Source organism: Nanorana parkeri, unplaced genomic scaffold (genome assembly GCF_000935625.1).
Source record: "Nanorana parkeri isolate BGI_ZX_2015 unplaced genomic scaffold, ASM93562v1 scaffold67, whole genome shotgun sequence".
NCBI lineage: Eukaryota > Metazoa > Chordata > Amphibia > Anura > Dicroglossidae > Nanorana > Nanorana parkeri.
The window spans coordinates 666,712-681,433 of NW_017306335.1; the positions used below are offsets into that span (position 1 = coordinate 666,712).

At 42.9% G+C, this 14,722-nt stretch overlaps 1 protein-coding gene across 1 annotated transcript in view; it reads right to left on the bottom strand.

Moving 5' to 3' along the window:
- Positions 1-14,722, bottom strand: part of WNK1 (WNK lysine deficient protein kinase 1) — a 150,571-nt gene that overhangs the window by 10,421 nt on the left and 125,428 nt on the right. Inside the window, exons 23-30 of the mRNA XM_018576418.1 lie at positions 13,285-13,368; positions 12,945-13,031; positions 10,561-10,630; positions 9,521-9,591; positions 6,643-7,235; positions 5,731-5,933; positions 5,366-5,548; positions 4,570-4,641 (exon numbers count right to left, since the gene is read on the bottom strand). Of these exons, the coding sequence (XP_018431920.1) occupies positions 4,570-4,641; positions 5,366-5,548; positions 5,731-5,933; positions 6,643-7,235; positions 9,521-9,591; positions 10,561-10,630; positions 12,945-13,031; positions 13,285-13,368 (1,363 nt within the window). The remainder of the gene's footprint in view (positions 1-4,569; positions 4,642-5,365; positions 5,549-5,730; positions 5,934-6,642; positions 7,236-9,520; positions 9,592-10,560; positions 10,631-12,944; positions 13,032-13,284; positions 13,369-14,722) is intronic.

Below are 14,722 nucleotides of genomic sequence, written 5' to 3' on the forward strand. Positions count from 1 at the left end.
GCGGCGGCCTGTGCGGTGGACACGTCGGGAGCAGCGTGTGACGCGTGACGTGCGACTCAGGCCGCGTGCGGAGCCCCGAACAGGCTAAGCAATCGATAGCCGACGAATCGATGATCGAAAACGTTGCCAACGTTTTCAATCGTCGATTTTAATCGACTTAATCGATTAACTGTTGCAGCTCTACTTTAATGCATATGTGCCCCTTGAAGGGAGTCTTAAAGGAGAGAGCCATGGCCCTGAAAAGCACTCCATCAATTGCACATTCTGCACAAAGTGCCAAGGGAAGTGTCCCACACAAGATCCAGTGCTCCGAGTACATGACAGAGGCGCCCAGATTCTTTTTCCAGTGGGGAGTAGGTACAGTCCACCAAGACTCTGCTGAGGAGAAAACTGGTCTGAATAGCTGCTGCTAGGTGTCACAGTGGCTATGGGCAGCTTAGAAGAGTCTTAAGTGGAAAAGTGCATAAAAGACATTGCCAGTGTCTAATTACCTGAAGGGAAACACATAGCCCATTGGTTGCAGAATCAACTCCCTGTGTCCTGTGATGTGCAACCTAGAAGTTTATTTATATTATCTTTACTAGACATCCTCATTTCTGTCTCCAAAGCTACACAATGGCCCAACAAGTGATGCCACAATGTATGTCATTAATAACATCAGTGAAATCTTATTTCACCACATTTATGATTTAGAAGTTAGATCAGACTAGCGCCAGGCTGCAGCTTCTGAGCTATAAAAGCTTCATCCTACATCTCCTACTTCCTTCTCCCAAACAACTTTTAAATGAAAGAAGGACTTAAAGGCTACAAATCTACTTAAGTCAGATCAAAAAAATTGGTAAAAACTTAAGTGACATTAAAAGGATAACATTTCCCCCCCAATGTTAGTGTAAGGACTTGCCCTAATTGATGCCTCTTGATCCGATCATCTTCTTTCCTTTAGTTTTCAGCTGTCCCTCCAGCGCTGGTGCCGGTTTCCGATCCATCACTGAGTCTTCTGTCTTAACTTCCAGTCCCAGAGAGCCTGTGCCGGTGTGCGCTGCTGCATTTACTTACCTTGTGTCTCTCCTTGTCTCGCGGCGAAGATCTGTACGGCACATGCGCCCGCCCGAGACTCTTCAGATGTTCAGACAGCATTGTGCGTCGAAGACACAGGTAAGTTTAAACCCTTTTTAAAAATAGTTTGTTTTTTTCTAAAAATGTTTTTGCATATATCTACTGCTTGCTAACAGCAGATATATGCAAAAACCGCTGAGGACTTAATAACCCTTTAAGAGAAATGCAAGAAAATCATTCATTATAGAGAATGATGGCACTCATCACTGCATCAGCATTATCAGAGGCCTTTATAAAAATGTGCAACAGAACGTTGATATAAGGCACAGTGGGTGCAGCAAACAGCCTTGTATGCAGCTGATTAGGGGGTCTGTATGCTATAGAAGCCTGGAGGATAAGCTTCAGCAGGAAATGCACTGGTGAACAGGACTCCTTAATGACTGGTAGGATCCCCAGTGATTGGCGGAGGGCTACGGTAGTCCCAATATTCAAAAAGGGGGCAAGGTGCCAACCTGGGAACTATAGGCCGGTCAGTCTAACATCGGTAGTTTGTAAAATGCTAGAGGGCATAATAAAGGATTATCTGGTAGAATTTGTTCAGGAAAACGGGATAGTTAATGACAATCAGCACGGGTTCAGGAAAGACCGTTCCTGCCTAACTAACTTGCTAACTTTTTATGAGGGGGTAAGTAGAGATATGGACGGAGGTAAGCCGGTGGATGTGGTATATCTGGATTTCTCAAAGGCTTTTGATACGGTACCACACAAACGCTTGCTACACAAGCTGAGGGCTATGGGCATAGATGAGGTGGTGTGTACGTGGATAGAGAACTGGCTACGGGAACGTGTCCAGAGGGTATCTGTAAATGGCACCTTTTCAGACTGGGCTAGTGTAATGAGCGGTGTGCCTCAGGGTTCTGTGCTGGGTCCCATATTGTTCAACTTATTTATTAATGACATCGGGGAGGGTGTTAACAGCGATATTTCCGTGTTTGCGGATGACACCAAAATAGGGAGGGTAATAGACACGGACTTAGACATTATAACATTACAGGAGGACCTGGATAAAATAGGGGAGTGGGCATTAATGTGGCGGATGAGGTTTAATGTCGATAAATGCAAAGTAATGCACTTTGGAATTAAAAATAAACAAATGGGTTATACAATTATGGGTATGCCGCTGGGGAAGTCAGAAATGGAGAAGGATTTGGGGGTCATTGTAGACCACAAACTGAAAGGTAGTTTGCAGTGCCAGGCTGCTGTAAACAAAGCTAGCAGGGTCTTGTCCTGTATTAAAAAGGGGATGTATTGCAGGGACAAGTCTATAATTTTGCCACTTTATAGATCATTGGTTCGACCTCATCTGGAGTACGCGGTCCAGTTCTGGTCACCAGTACTAAGAAAAGATGTCCTTGAGTTGGAAAAAGTCCAGCGAAGGGCAACCAAACTAATTAGGGGTATGGAGGACCAGAGCTACGAGACGAGGCTACTAAATTTAAACATGTTCACATTAGAGGTGAGGAGATTAAGGGGGGATATGATTTCCATGTACAAAATGTTTAATGGTGGTAGCAACATTAGCGATAAACTGTTTAAAATTAACTCCGTTACAAAAACTAGAGGCCATAACCTAAAATTGGTGGAAAAAAAATTCCAGCACAAGGTGCGAAGGGGGTTCTTCACAGTAAGATCAGTTAGGGTCTGGAACTCACTGCCACAGGCGGTGATTTCAGCAAATAATGTGGAATTGTTCAAGAAACTTTTGGACGATTTCTTAAGGGACCGTAATATACAGGGGTACAGGTACTCCTAGAATGAGATCCTAATAGGTTGGACTTGATGGACTAATGTCTTTATTCAACCTCAAATACTATGTAACTATGTAAATGGGGCCAGCAGAAGTAGACAGACAGAGGAAAGAACAGGAGGGTAATCAAAGGGTTTTGCTATGTTCAACCAAAGGCCTAACAGTGTCTGTGTGTTCTGCAGACACTGCATTAAAGCTGAACTCTGAACAAATATTGTCTAACTACAAGAGCCATTCTCACTTGTTGGCTGTCTTTCTTCCAGATCTGTACAGTAAGCTAGCATGAAACAACTCCTGCACTTTGCCTCTGTGCAGGAGCCTCCAATGATAAGACCAGTCACTGCTGCTCTCTCTCAACGTGTAGGGTGACTGGTCTTGTATCCATCCCCTCCTGTAATAAAGACCAGTCACTGCTGCTCTTATTCCTTGTGCAGGGTGACTGGTCTTGTATCCACCCCCTCCTGTAGTTTTCTGCAGGCAGCCTGTAGTGGAAGGATCTGCTTGTTTTCACCCAATCTGTACAGTCTACATAATATTAGATGTGCGCAAAAGGTATTGGGTGCACACAAGGCAGATTTATATACTTTGTGGCTTTTGATTCATATATTTAAAGGAAAGCTCTTGGGCCAAAATTCAGCTTTAAGGATTACTGAAAGCATAATGGGCTAGGTCCAGTTACTTTCATCCCAAAGCACACAGGTGAGTGGTCTGTGAAACAGCAGAACCAGCTCCATGTTTGCAGTATAGATAGGAGTGTGAAGAGACAACTGTAACATGGAGTATAATTACAGGGAGAACAGTGGGTCTCCTCCTGTGCTAGCAAGGTCAGCAACCTCTCAAATAAGAAGTTCATGGTCATTCCATCTCATTTTTCTAACCCCGTTGTGCACAAATCCAGCCTCTGGCAAAATTCTAAGGATTAAGTCAGTCAAATTTCACTTAACTTGAAGATTTAAATGAAGCTAAGTAACATTTCTGTATAAGGGGTACATCAAGTAAAGGAAACTTGTCTTCTGACAAATACAAAGGCTGCCTGTCTTTCTGAATCACTACCAGGAACAAGCATGCAGCAGGTGAAGTCAAACTTCCTGCATCCAGCACAGCAACACCAAAAGAATCACCGTGATAGCCAGGTACTTTGCATTTTCAGAAGAGATCAGCAATGGTAGCCCCAATATTTGGCAGCACAAGTTCCCTTTGTATTTTACACACTACTATAGTTCAGGAGCTTTTGCGGGATGGATCGGTCTCTTCTCCTGATAAGTTGCAGCTTTTAAAAACCAGTGTTCTCAACACAACCGCTATATGCCTGCACCATACAATGACTATTCACTGCTATGCCAATGTGAACGGAAGAGGACAGATTCTTTTTTTCCCCCCTTCTCTTGTAGCAGAAATCTGTTGCATGCCAAGTGTTCAGAAGGATCAAGTCTCCAATACAACTTATTACATATAAAAAATCATTTGGCCCTGTCAGAAATTATCAGACACAAAACAAACAAAAAAAGGGCAGTTTAATAGAAGCCTTTCTTTGCAAGTACCTTATGAAAAGCACATTACCTAAAATCCCCACTGTTCCTCTCCTGTCTTAGCAGGATGCAGATCTGCAGCTCATGGCGAGCAGGGTGCATGCAGGGCAATGGGTGGGAAAAGAAGAGACAAGGAAGGAGTAAAGAGTTACACACAAAGAGCCAAGCAGGGCGTACTCAGAAATCGCGTCCTCCTGCCGGCCACTTTGAAGGAGACCCGCTCTGACGCACAGTTAAACTTGGCCCAGCCTGTGGTGGAGATGGAATAAAACAAAGAAACAAGAGGACAGACAGATGCTGCAGAGACAGGTAACAAATCACAAGACAGCACATGTAAAAGGAAAACTTTGGATAAAAGTGTGTGGAGAGAACAGAGGTCTGTGCTGCTCCGGTCCAGCATTCTGGGGCAAACACAGAGCAGTGCAGAGCACCGAGAGAGTAACCAGCAGTACAACATCAAGTTTACAACCCATGATGGTTGAACTACTTTAACAATTTGGGCAAATTACAGGCAACCTGGAAGCCATGCCAGTCCCAATATTTCCTGCCAAAAGCAGCATAAACGGGTCTATATTTAGGCTGCATTTGTACTATAAGCCAGCTGGCTCCGGATGTACAGTTGGATAAATGGCTCTATAGGCTGTATTTGTCCTATAAACCAGCGGCTCTGGTTGGACAGTCAGATAAATGGCTATTTAGGCTATATCTGTGCTATATAACCCAGCTGTTCTGCATGCACAGTTTCCATTTAGCATATAGTGAAATCACTTGCCTAGTCCCACCCATTATTAAAAACTGGTGTTTTCTGATAAGCCATAAGCTAGATTTTGATGCCAATCCTGTACTGCTAAGACAAGGAGAAAACGTGTCAGAGCAGCCTCCTACTAGCAGTATGAAAAACCGGAGGGTGACAGAGGCTTCCCAGTTAGTTTTAGAAAGGTGAATGTTCCCAGGGTGTGCCTTTTGGGTTTACCTTGTCCCTGGGCGGATAAACTGGGCACAGAGAGGGCAGCATCACTGGTGAAGGCAGAGCAGAGGATGTCACTGGAGGGTGAGGGTTTCAGGTGGTGTCCGGGGTCCGGCATACTAGTAGGGGGCAAGAGTAGGTTCTGCTGGGGGGGAATGGTGGCAGGAGCGCTCTGAGTGGACAGGTCACCTACAGGTAAAAGAATAGAACAGGTGAGCCAGAGAGGATTGTAGGAGGAGAGCTATATATAACCAGTGGGTTGGTGTTAAGAGTAAGTGGTGTCCACACTGCACAGACAGACAATCAAAACCTTTCCTGTCTGTAATAAAAATATATTACATTGAATATACAGAATTGCTACTCCTAGGTACCTGAGAGCTGAGGACTGCGGTTCCCGTAGGAGCTCCTACTACTGGACTTGCTGCCTTTCCCCTTGGTGAGTCTCCTCCTTCGGCCCGAGAGGGGTGCTGCGGGAGGGATGATGACAGCAGGAGGGACTTTGCCTAATGTTGTGTACAGCTGCTCAATTTCTTGCTTCTGACGGCCGTGTAGTTCGTGGATCTCCTTCAGATGCCTGTGTAGAGCAAATAAGCCATAAAGATGGTGCACAGTTCACAAACGCTAGCATTAAAAACCCCAAAATATCAACATGTACAAATGTATGTGGGTCGCTTCGTTACAAAAGCCGTACTCCATGAAGGATCTGAAGGCTCATCTGGTGTGTATTTTTTTTTTTTTTTTTTAACATCTTTAAAGCCCAAATGAGCATCCAGGTTAAATCCATTAAATGCATTTCAGGTGCCTGAAAACAAAAGGTGTTGAAAGTCTTACAGTTCATTTTTTTAGAAAGCAGCCACAGCCTGAGTAGAAAAGTCTGTTCCTTGCCAGTATGGGGCAGAGAAGGGCCCTTGCTCTGTGTGGAAGCAGTTGTCCAAGCACAGAATCAACTCACCCCCTACAGCTCTGCAATAAGCAAAGAGCTCTAGGTCTGGCTCAGCGGGGGGAGTGTTGGCAGCAAGCCAGGGAAAGGACTTAACTACTCGGAATGTCGTTGTTTAAAAAAAAATAATAATAAAATACTCTCACGTTTTGTTTTGATGCACATGGAACATATTTAGCTAAAATAATCTAAAAATTCAGTTGGTCTTCAAGTCAGTAATGATCAACTTCGTAATCAGGATGGGCCTCAAGACCCCTGTTATCATTTGAAGACAGGGTGTGGTTAAATGGGTGGCATTTGAACAAACACCGAAAAAAGCTTCCATAACAGGCTGGTCACTCACTTGTCCCGCAGCCTCCGAAGCTCCTTCTTCAGCTCCTCATCTTCTATATCCGATTCATTGTCACTGCTCATATAGGAGGAGTTAAAAGAGTTGCTGAGACTCTGCAAGCTGACCTTTGAACCCAAAGGGTGCGGCATGACAGGGCTGCCAAGGCTGTCATCATGGCCTTCTTTGGGTGGATCGCTTAGGGTAGCCGAAGACTCTGGATGGGAAGAAGGTCCATTCAGATGGGGGGGTGTCTTTGGGGAAGACGCTCGTGGCTGTTCAGTCTCTGTGTGGCCTGATGATAGGTCATCCTGTGCGCGAGATACTGAAAAGCGGCCTACTCTGTCCGTGGTGGAGGTGGTAACCTGAAACCGGCCCACCTGTAAAGACTGCTTCGGGGATGGGGTATGTGTGGGAACCTGGGCTGGTCCTACACCATCTACTATGTCTAAAGACCCCGATGCATTGAGCCGTGGCTTCACCAGTGTACTCTCTGGGCTGCTACATGACATGGAGGAAGAAGTAGTGGACGAGGAGGAGGAAACTTCCTGCTGTGGCAGTTTTGGATCTTCGCTCGGCTTTAGGACATCATCCGCTGCAACGGAAACCTGCAGGAAAAGAGTAATATGAAAACTTTTCCTTCTTGTTATATGCAAACCCAAACACAGTGGTATCAGTACATTTGTATCTGTTCTGTACTTATTAGAAGAAACTTAAAGCCCCCCTCCATGCAATGATATAGTGCTACTCTCTGCAGCATTCCTGTGTAAGCCCAGGGCAGCTTAATCAAATGCCTCCTAGGGCTGCGCCATGACACCATGTGCTCAAAGAAAGTGGGTCGAGTGATGACAGTTGTGTGATCGGCATCATACAACTGGAAAAGGACACGCTCAGCATCACAAAGTGGTAACCCTACAGTGGAAATAATTTATTTCTAATACATAGGGAATTATTTTTTTACTTTTAGGGAACTGGCGTTAGGATTTAATACATAGGTATAAAGGAGTGCCAACATGCCTTCGATATAAAGCTATCTTGCTGGTAAATAACATCTTGTTACAATGGCACCTGGAATTGGGCGGAAGATATTAGGCCGCAAGTGAACATTTTGTGCCTGAAGTTAATGTGTTGGGAGCAGAAAGAAATGGGCAAGTGTAAGGATTTGAGCGATTGGCCAGGGACAAATTTTGATGGCTAGACAACTGGGTCATAGCAACTCCAAAACTGCGGCTCTATTGGTTTTAGTCTCATGGAAACTGTAATCCCTGATGGACCTCTTTCAGCAGTATAGTGTGCCCTGCCACACTTCAAAAAAGGTTCAAGAGTGGTTGGAGGAACAGAATGAATTTGGGGTGTTCACTTGGCCTCCAAATTCCCTAGATTTAAATCCAATCAAGTATCTGTGGGATGTGCTGGAAAAACAAGTATTATCCATGGAGACCCCATCTTGCAACTTACAGGACTTAAAAGAATCTGCTACTGACGGCTTGGTGCCAGACTCCAACACAGCAAACCTTCAGAGGTCTATCACAAATATCTATTAAGCCAATCACATTGCAGCAAGGCATTTCCAGGCAGAGATAAACTCAACCAATTTTTAATATTTATATGCTTCTGTCCATGACTGAACATCCACAAAGTGCAACACATGGGCATTATCAATTAATAGTGTAGCGCTAAAGGCTTTAAGGTGTGTAACACCAAAATATGTGTGAAGTGAAATATATCTTTATAAATTGTGTCAATCAATCAGTGTGCTAAAACACATGAATACAGATATAACTGTATAGTAACTTTACGAGTGAAACAAAAATGAGAAGGGATTAATTAAAGAAATGCTTCTAACAGTGAAAAAAATCAGTGAGAAACGGAAGAAAAAAAGAAGAAATCCGTCTAAACATTCAAAGCAGAGTTGCAATATTGTGTACAAATTGCAAAAACAAATTGTGTTATTTGAACCAATAAAGATTGTGACAAAATGAAAATAAAAAATGATAACGATCTCATGAATCTCAAAAGTGTCAAAACTGAAACAGGAGACGGACACAGTTTTCCCATAAATCTCGGAGAAGACGAACCAGATGATCGGATAAGTGAACAGCTACCGGCATTTCGGCGCTATACATAACTTGTATACCTTCTGAATCTGGTGAGTGTACACCCTTGAGGGGATCCCTTACATCTGCTGCCTGTTTATCTATAACATATGCTCAGAGGAATATCGATTGGACACATTTTTTGAAACAAAGAAAAAGACACTTTTGAGATTCATGAGATCGTTATAATTTTTTATTTTCATTTTGTCACATAATCTTTATTGGTTCAAATAACACAATTTGTTTTGATTAACCACAATTATTTGTACACAATAATCACACAAGTGATTTAGCAATTTGTACACAATATTGCAACTCTGCTTTGAATGTTTAGACGGATTTCTTCTTTTTTTCTTCCGTTTCTCACTGATTTTTTTCACTGTTAGAAGCATTTCTTTAATTAATCCCTTCTCATTTTTGTTTCACTCATAAAGTTACTATACAGTTATATATCTGTATTCATGTGTTTTAGCACACTGATTGACACAATTTATAAAGATATATTTCACTTCACACATATTTTTGGTGTTACACACCTTAAAGCCTTTAACGCTACACTATTAATTGATTATTTCATTTGAGGCGCATTGCCTAAGTTTCAGCAGCTTCTGGCTTTGTTCGATTTTCTTTTTTTCGATTTGGATCCAGAAGCGCAGGTTTTTCTTGTTTTATATCCAACACATGGGCATTGCCTTAAGGCCAGCTAGCAGCAATTCTCTATACATAAGAGGTAGGCTGCTTGTAATATATCAGATTAGTCACCCGGAATATGAAATGTAATCATGCAAGGAACATACCTGAAATCGCCCCATTTTCCGGACTGAACCACCAGTCTCTGCAGCGGGCTTGGCTTTTTCCGGCTCTGGAACTTAATGAAAAACAAACATTATTGAAGTTATAAAATATATATCTACATTTCACGAACATGCTCTAAATTGAAAGGTGTAAAAACAAACACAGTATAACGTGTTCATACCAGTATCTGTTGTAAACAGTCAGACATTACTTTTGTTGCTATGGTATTAAGAACTAAAAAGACCATGTATACAAAGAGCTATTGGTATGCAGTCATGAGATGTGCAGACAGTCTTCACCTATCCGGCCTGTGTGTGTCAAGTCTCATGATAGTTTAGAGGCGGTGAGGGCAAAGTAAAACCAGGAAAAGAAAAAAAAAATCTTTCTATGCCGTCTTAGCATTATGACTTATGGGAGCACCAGAATAAACTCTGCAAAGGGACAGCAGGACATGTGTGAACCACAAAGCAGCACTATTAAATCTAGTATAAGGATTCTAAAAGGGAACCAGTGAATATTAATAGGCTTGAGCGTCAAGAGTCAAAGCTCACCCTAAAGTTTAATAATTGATTCCCTGATGCTCTTTTCAACTCATGAAACTGCATAACCGTGTCAAATATCAGTAGTTAAAAGGAATAAGATCATCTGATGACAGGCGGCCAACAAAGCAGTATGTTTTACTTCAGGCAACATCTGACTCCTGACACTCAAACTGAAAAACGTAAAGCTAAATAAATAAGTGCACATAAAATCTTCTGCTCACTGTATGGGTTCAAAAGACTGCAAAGTAAAACTCTGATATAAGTTTTATTGAAGTCTTTGGGAGGAATTTATCAAAACTGGAATAGACAAAAACTGGAGCAGATGTTCATGGCAACCAATCAGCTTCTCTCTTCAGTTTGTTCCGTTAAGATTTGAAAATGAAACAGAGAAGCCGATTGGTTGCCATGCAGTTTTGATAAATCCCCCTCACCGTGTGCTATAGCAGAAATCTTTCATCATGTTTAAACATCTTATTGTGACTGAGCTGTGTTGCACTTACCATCAGTGGCAAGCTTCGACGGGACACCCACGGGTCCGGCTGCAGTTGCAGGGGCTGCACTTGACACAGGCTAAAAAGGAGGGCAAGCAATTGAAAGTTAACTTTCATGTTAAAAGTCTGTGGTCTGCAAAATAGATGGCAAAGCCAGGTAGCATTAAAGGAACACACACCAGTGGGGCAAACACAAAATCAACCACACTACAACTGGCAGATCAATAAGGGGCTTATCAAAGCATGAAGTCATCAAATTCCGTTCTTGCTACAGACACCCATATTAACCACTTAAGCTGGGTTCACACCTGGGCGTACTATAGGCGTGGTTTTTCAGCTCGTTTTAAGTTCAGTGAAACGCGCGTTCGACGCTCGTTTTTATACCTCCCTGGCGGTATGATTTTATTTTCCCCTTTATTTTCTCTTTTTTTCGGGGGTTTTTTTTTTTTTAAACTTTCAAACTTCCCACCGGTTCCACCCCCCTGCGACGCAGACGCTCGCAAGGGATGGAACCCGGAAGCGGCTGGAGGACACAGCGGGGACCTACGCTGTATTCCGCGTGTGGCTCGGGGTTACCGCTTTGTTAAAGGAAAACTATGGGGTTAGGCCATAGTTCTCCTAAGGGTAACGGGAGGGCACAAACTAGCGTAATCCCGTCACCCTAAGCTCAGTATACCGCGAGCTACGGCTCGCGATTTTTTAAGCATGTTTTTTATTTGTATACAAGTTCAACATGCTTTGTACCAAACACACATCATGACACACCCCACAAATCACAGAATTAAATCAGTGCCCTGGAATACTGTAAAATAAAAATAGCAGGAACAGTGTGTATCTCAATGATGGCCATTAATGTCATAATACTAGTGCTCAATATATCTAATTCCAAGAATGAATCACACCTTTCAGAAATCAACTTTACTAAAATTAGTTTTCCCGGGGATAAAACAAAAAAAATCTGCTATAATTCAATCATATTCAATTTTTGTTGTGTAGAATCATGATCATTTATTTTTAGTTTATTTTTTTAAAATCAAAAGCAAGTCACATGAGAGGACCGATGTAAAATCTGTCCCTCCACTTTAAATGACAAATTAAGGACTCATGTCGACGGCCGCTTTCTTGCATTTGGAACACACATCAACCAGGTCAGCAAATTCCCCTCGACATGAAGTTCGACATGCTTTATGCTACATTTCTTTGGACCCCTACTGAGGTGTGTTTAAGCTGAAGGCACGGCTTGACTACTGCAGCCTTTTCTGCTCAAATGCTGTATTTAATATTCAAATGCAGGATTTAAAAAGAACTCCAGTCATCAACAGGTCGTATAATGTATAATATATACTGCCCGTCCCTCAGATCTTCATTCTCAGAGCAAATGTGTTCATATCCAATAGACTTAGAGCGGGGTGTTGGGATGCCTGGACCCCGCTCTAAGCAGCACACAGTAGGGAATGCAAGCATCCAACACTCCTAGAAAAGTCAAATGTAAAGAGTATGCTGTAGCACTTAAAAAGGAGAATATAAACCCTTTTTTTCAGCGTGTAACGCAGAAACCAAGTTGCTTTACAGTGACACTAAACTGAGAATTTAAAATAAAAAAAATGCATTCCAGTCCCCTAACTATAAACAAAAATGTATCCTATTTGTGTATCACTCAGCTGTAGATCCTCAAATCATGTCTGAATTGGTGCTGACACTGTCCTTCCTTCTGGAGGGTGACTACTTTTGCTCCCCATGGTCCCGGTGTGTGTTGTAAAGTAGTCACCGCTTCAAGCTCGCTCCTGTGATGGACTACAATCTCAATACAAATTGGAAAACTGAACATGGGATTGTAGTCCATCACGGGAGCGAGCTTGGAGCGGTGGCTACTGCAGCACACACAGGGACCATGGGAAACAAAAGTAGCCACCCTCCAGAAGGAAGGACAGTGTCAGCACCAATTCAGAGATGATTTGAGGATCTACAGCCAAGTGATACACCAATATGATATATTTTTGTTGTTAAGGTACTTGAATGCATTTTTAAGGTTTACCTCCTGAGTTTAGTGTGGCTTTAACATGTTCCTGTGCTAAAAAGAACAAACCCAGTAAACTACAAGCTGGTGTTAAACTATACATACACTTTTCCTACAAGTACTTAAAAAATTCAACTAACTCAATCCACATATCTAATCTAGTGCTGTAAAGTCAGATGTCTGGTCCACCAGTTTACCATATTTATTGGTATAGGTTTGATTTAAAATCAGTACATCATGACCGTTCACTTGTGGTAAGCATTTAGTGGGAGAGCAGGACCGTAGAAGCCAGTGGAGTATGGATGACCATGAGAATTACATTCATTACTTTAAACTAAGGTGGTAAAACAGCCACACTCGCAGCCTTCACACTCACACAGCTGGGTGCAGAGGAGGCAGGGACAGTTTCTGGGCTCAACGTCCTTCTCAACTGGAAATCCAGGTCTTCCAGGGGCTGCTGGGACTGTAATGAGAAGCAGGGAGGGTCAGAGGAGGGGGGGTCTCTGTCACCCTACCATTTACTGAGCTCAGTACGAGGGGGTTGAGTTTGACCATAAATCTCTAGTGCTGTCTTTTCACTCACTATAGGTTGTGCCTGCACTGGAAGGGTGACAGACAACATATGGGACAGAGGGAAAGGCAGAAAGGGCATGCACAAGATGAGGAGATGCATCCACTGAGAGGTTACATGGAAGAAAATGAGGTTCATGCTGCACCTGAGTTAGTGAAGGTCCAGGAAGAGGAGGTGGCTGTTCGCCAGGCGGGCTCCCCATTGTGCTCTCTGCCCCGGCCGGGAGCACCTACAGGACAGGGATAGTCAGTGCCATCAGACAATGTTTTACATACACAACCTGTTTAGAACACCCTTATCCGCTATGGTATTTGTTAACATCTAAGCCTAAAAGATTGGATAGAATCAGTTTTGGCAAAATCAGACTTATAATAGAAACCCACTGGGGTGACGTTCATCACAATGCACCCGATCCTAAAGAGCAACAGAACAATGATTCTAGCTTAAAAAGAAACTGACTGCACATAGCCCACCTCATCAGGAATGTATACTTATCAAGCCTGGAGCAAGAGCACTGGGGAGTCTTCGGTAACAAAGCAGGTCAGATATGACCTCATCTATGGGACAGTGCTCTGGCTTTAGTGGCCAGTCGTCTGATTGCTATGACATCATCCCTTTGTCTATGCTCCAACACTGAAGCTTTGACAGGCGGGGATGCTACAGCAGGGAGGCAGCAAGGGAGCTTGGCTCAGTAGGTACACAAGCCTAAGGGTGGGCTATAGGCAAAGTAACTGTTTCTCTAAGCTACAATTAAGCCACGTGTCACTGAAAATGTTACCACTTCCTGGCAATTATCTTTTCAGCAGGTCATCCATTTTAATGTAATGGAAACAACGCAATTGCAAACAAGTAGTGAAATGTCTCAGGTGTAAGCCAATAAAGTCACATACTCCTAAGGGGCACATCACACTAGAAGTTTGGTAGCAGAGTCCAGTAGGGTAAACAAATGTTTCTGCATGTGACTCTCCATGTGACTTGTCACTTTGCCTGGAATCCTCAACTACTAAAACAGTGAGGCCCATGCAATTTGTATTTATAGGTGCACAGTCTTCCTGGAATTTGTTCAAACCTGGTCAATATATCTGGGAAATCCTTTCCTGTGATACCTAGCAAACTGTGCCAGACACAGAAGTCCTGGAGGTCACTGGCCTCTCCTCAAGGACTAGAGTGACATGAGACACAAGTCTCTCCACTCAATGTCTGTCATTTCCCATCATGCAATGCAGCTAGTAAAGGACATATAGAGGAGTTAGCATAGAATGTCACAGCCTCTCAAGCTGCTGAATATAGATTAGAAGTGAGCATTCCTGTTAGTTCTATGGAAAAACAGAAGAGCAACTGATTGCCTCAAACAAGGTTTCCAAATAGAAAATTCATTTACACACGGTTATTAAAAAAAACCTGAAATATACTGCAGCTTACCACATATAAATGCGGTGGCTGCATTCGTTTTCATTTATAGGTTTATTTTTACTTGGTAATCCTGCTTGTAACACTTTCTGTCCTAGGGTGACAACGCTCACTCCCTAAACTTTATCTATGACGGAGCCATGTTGTCACCAAAGGCTTTTCTCGGGGGGAGG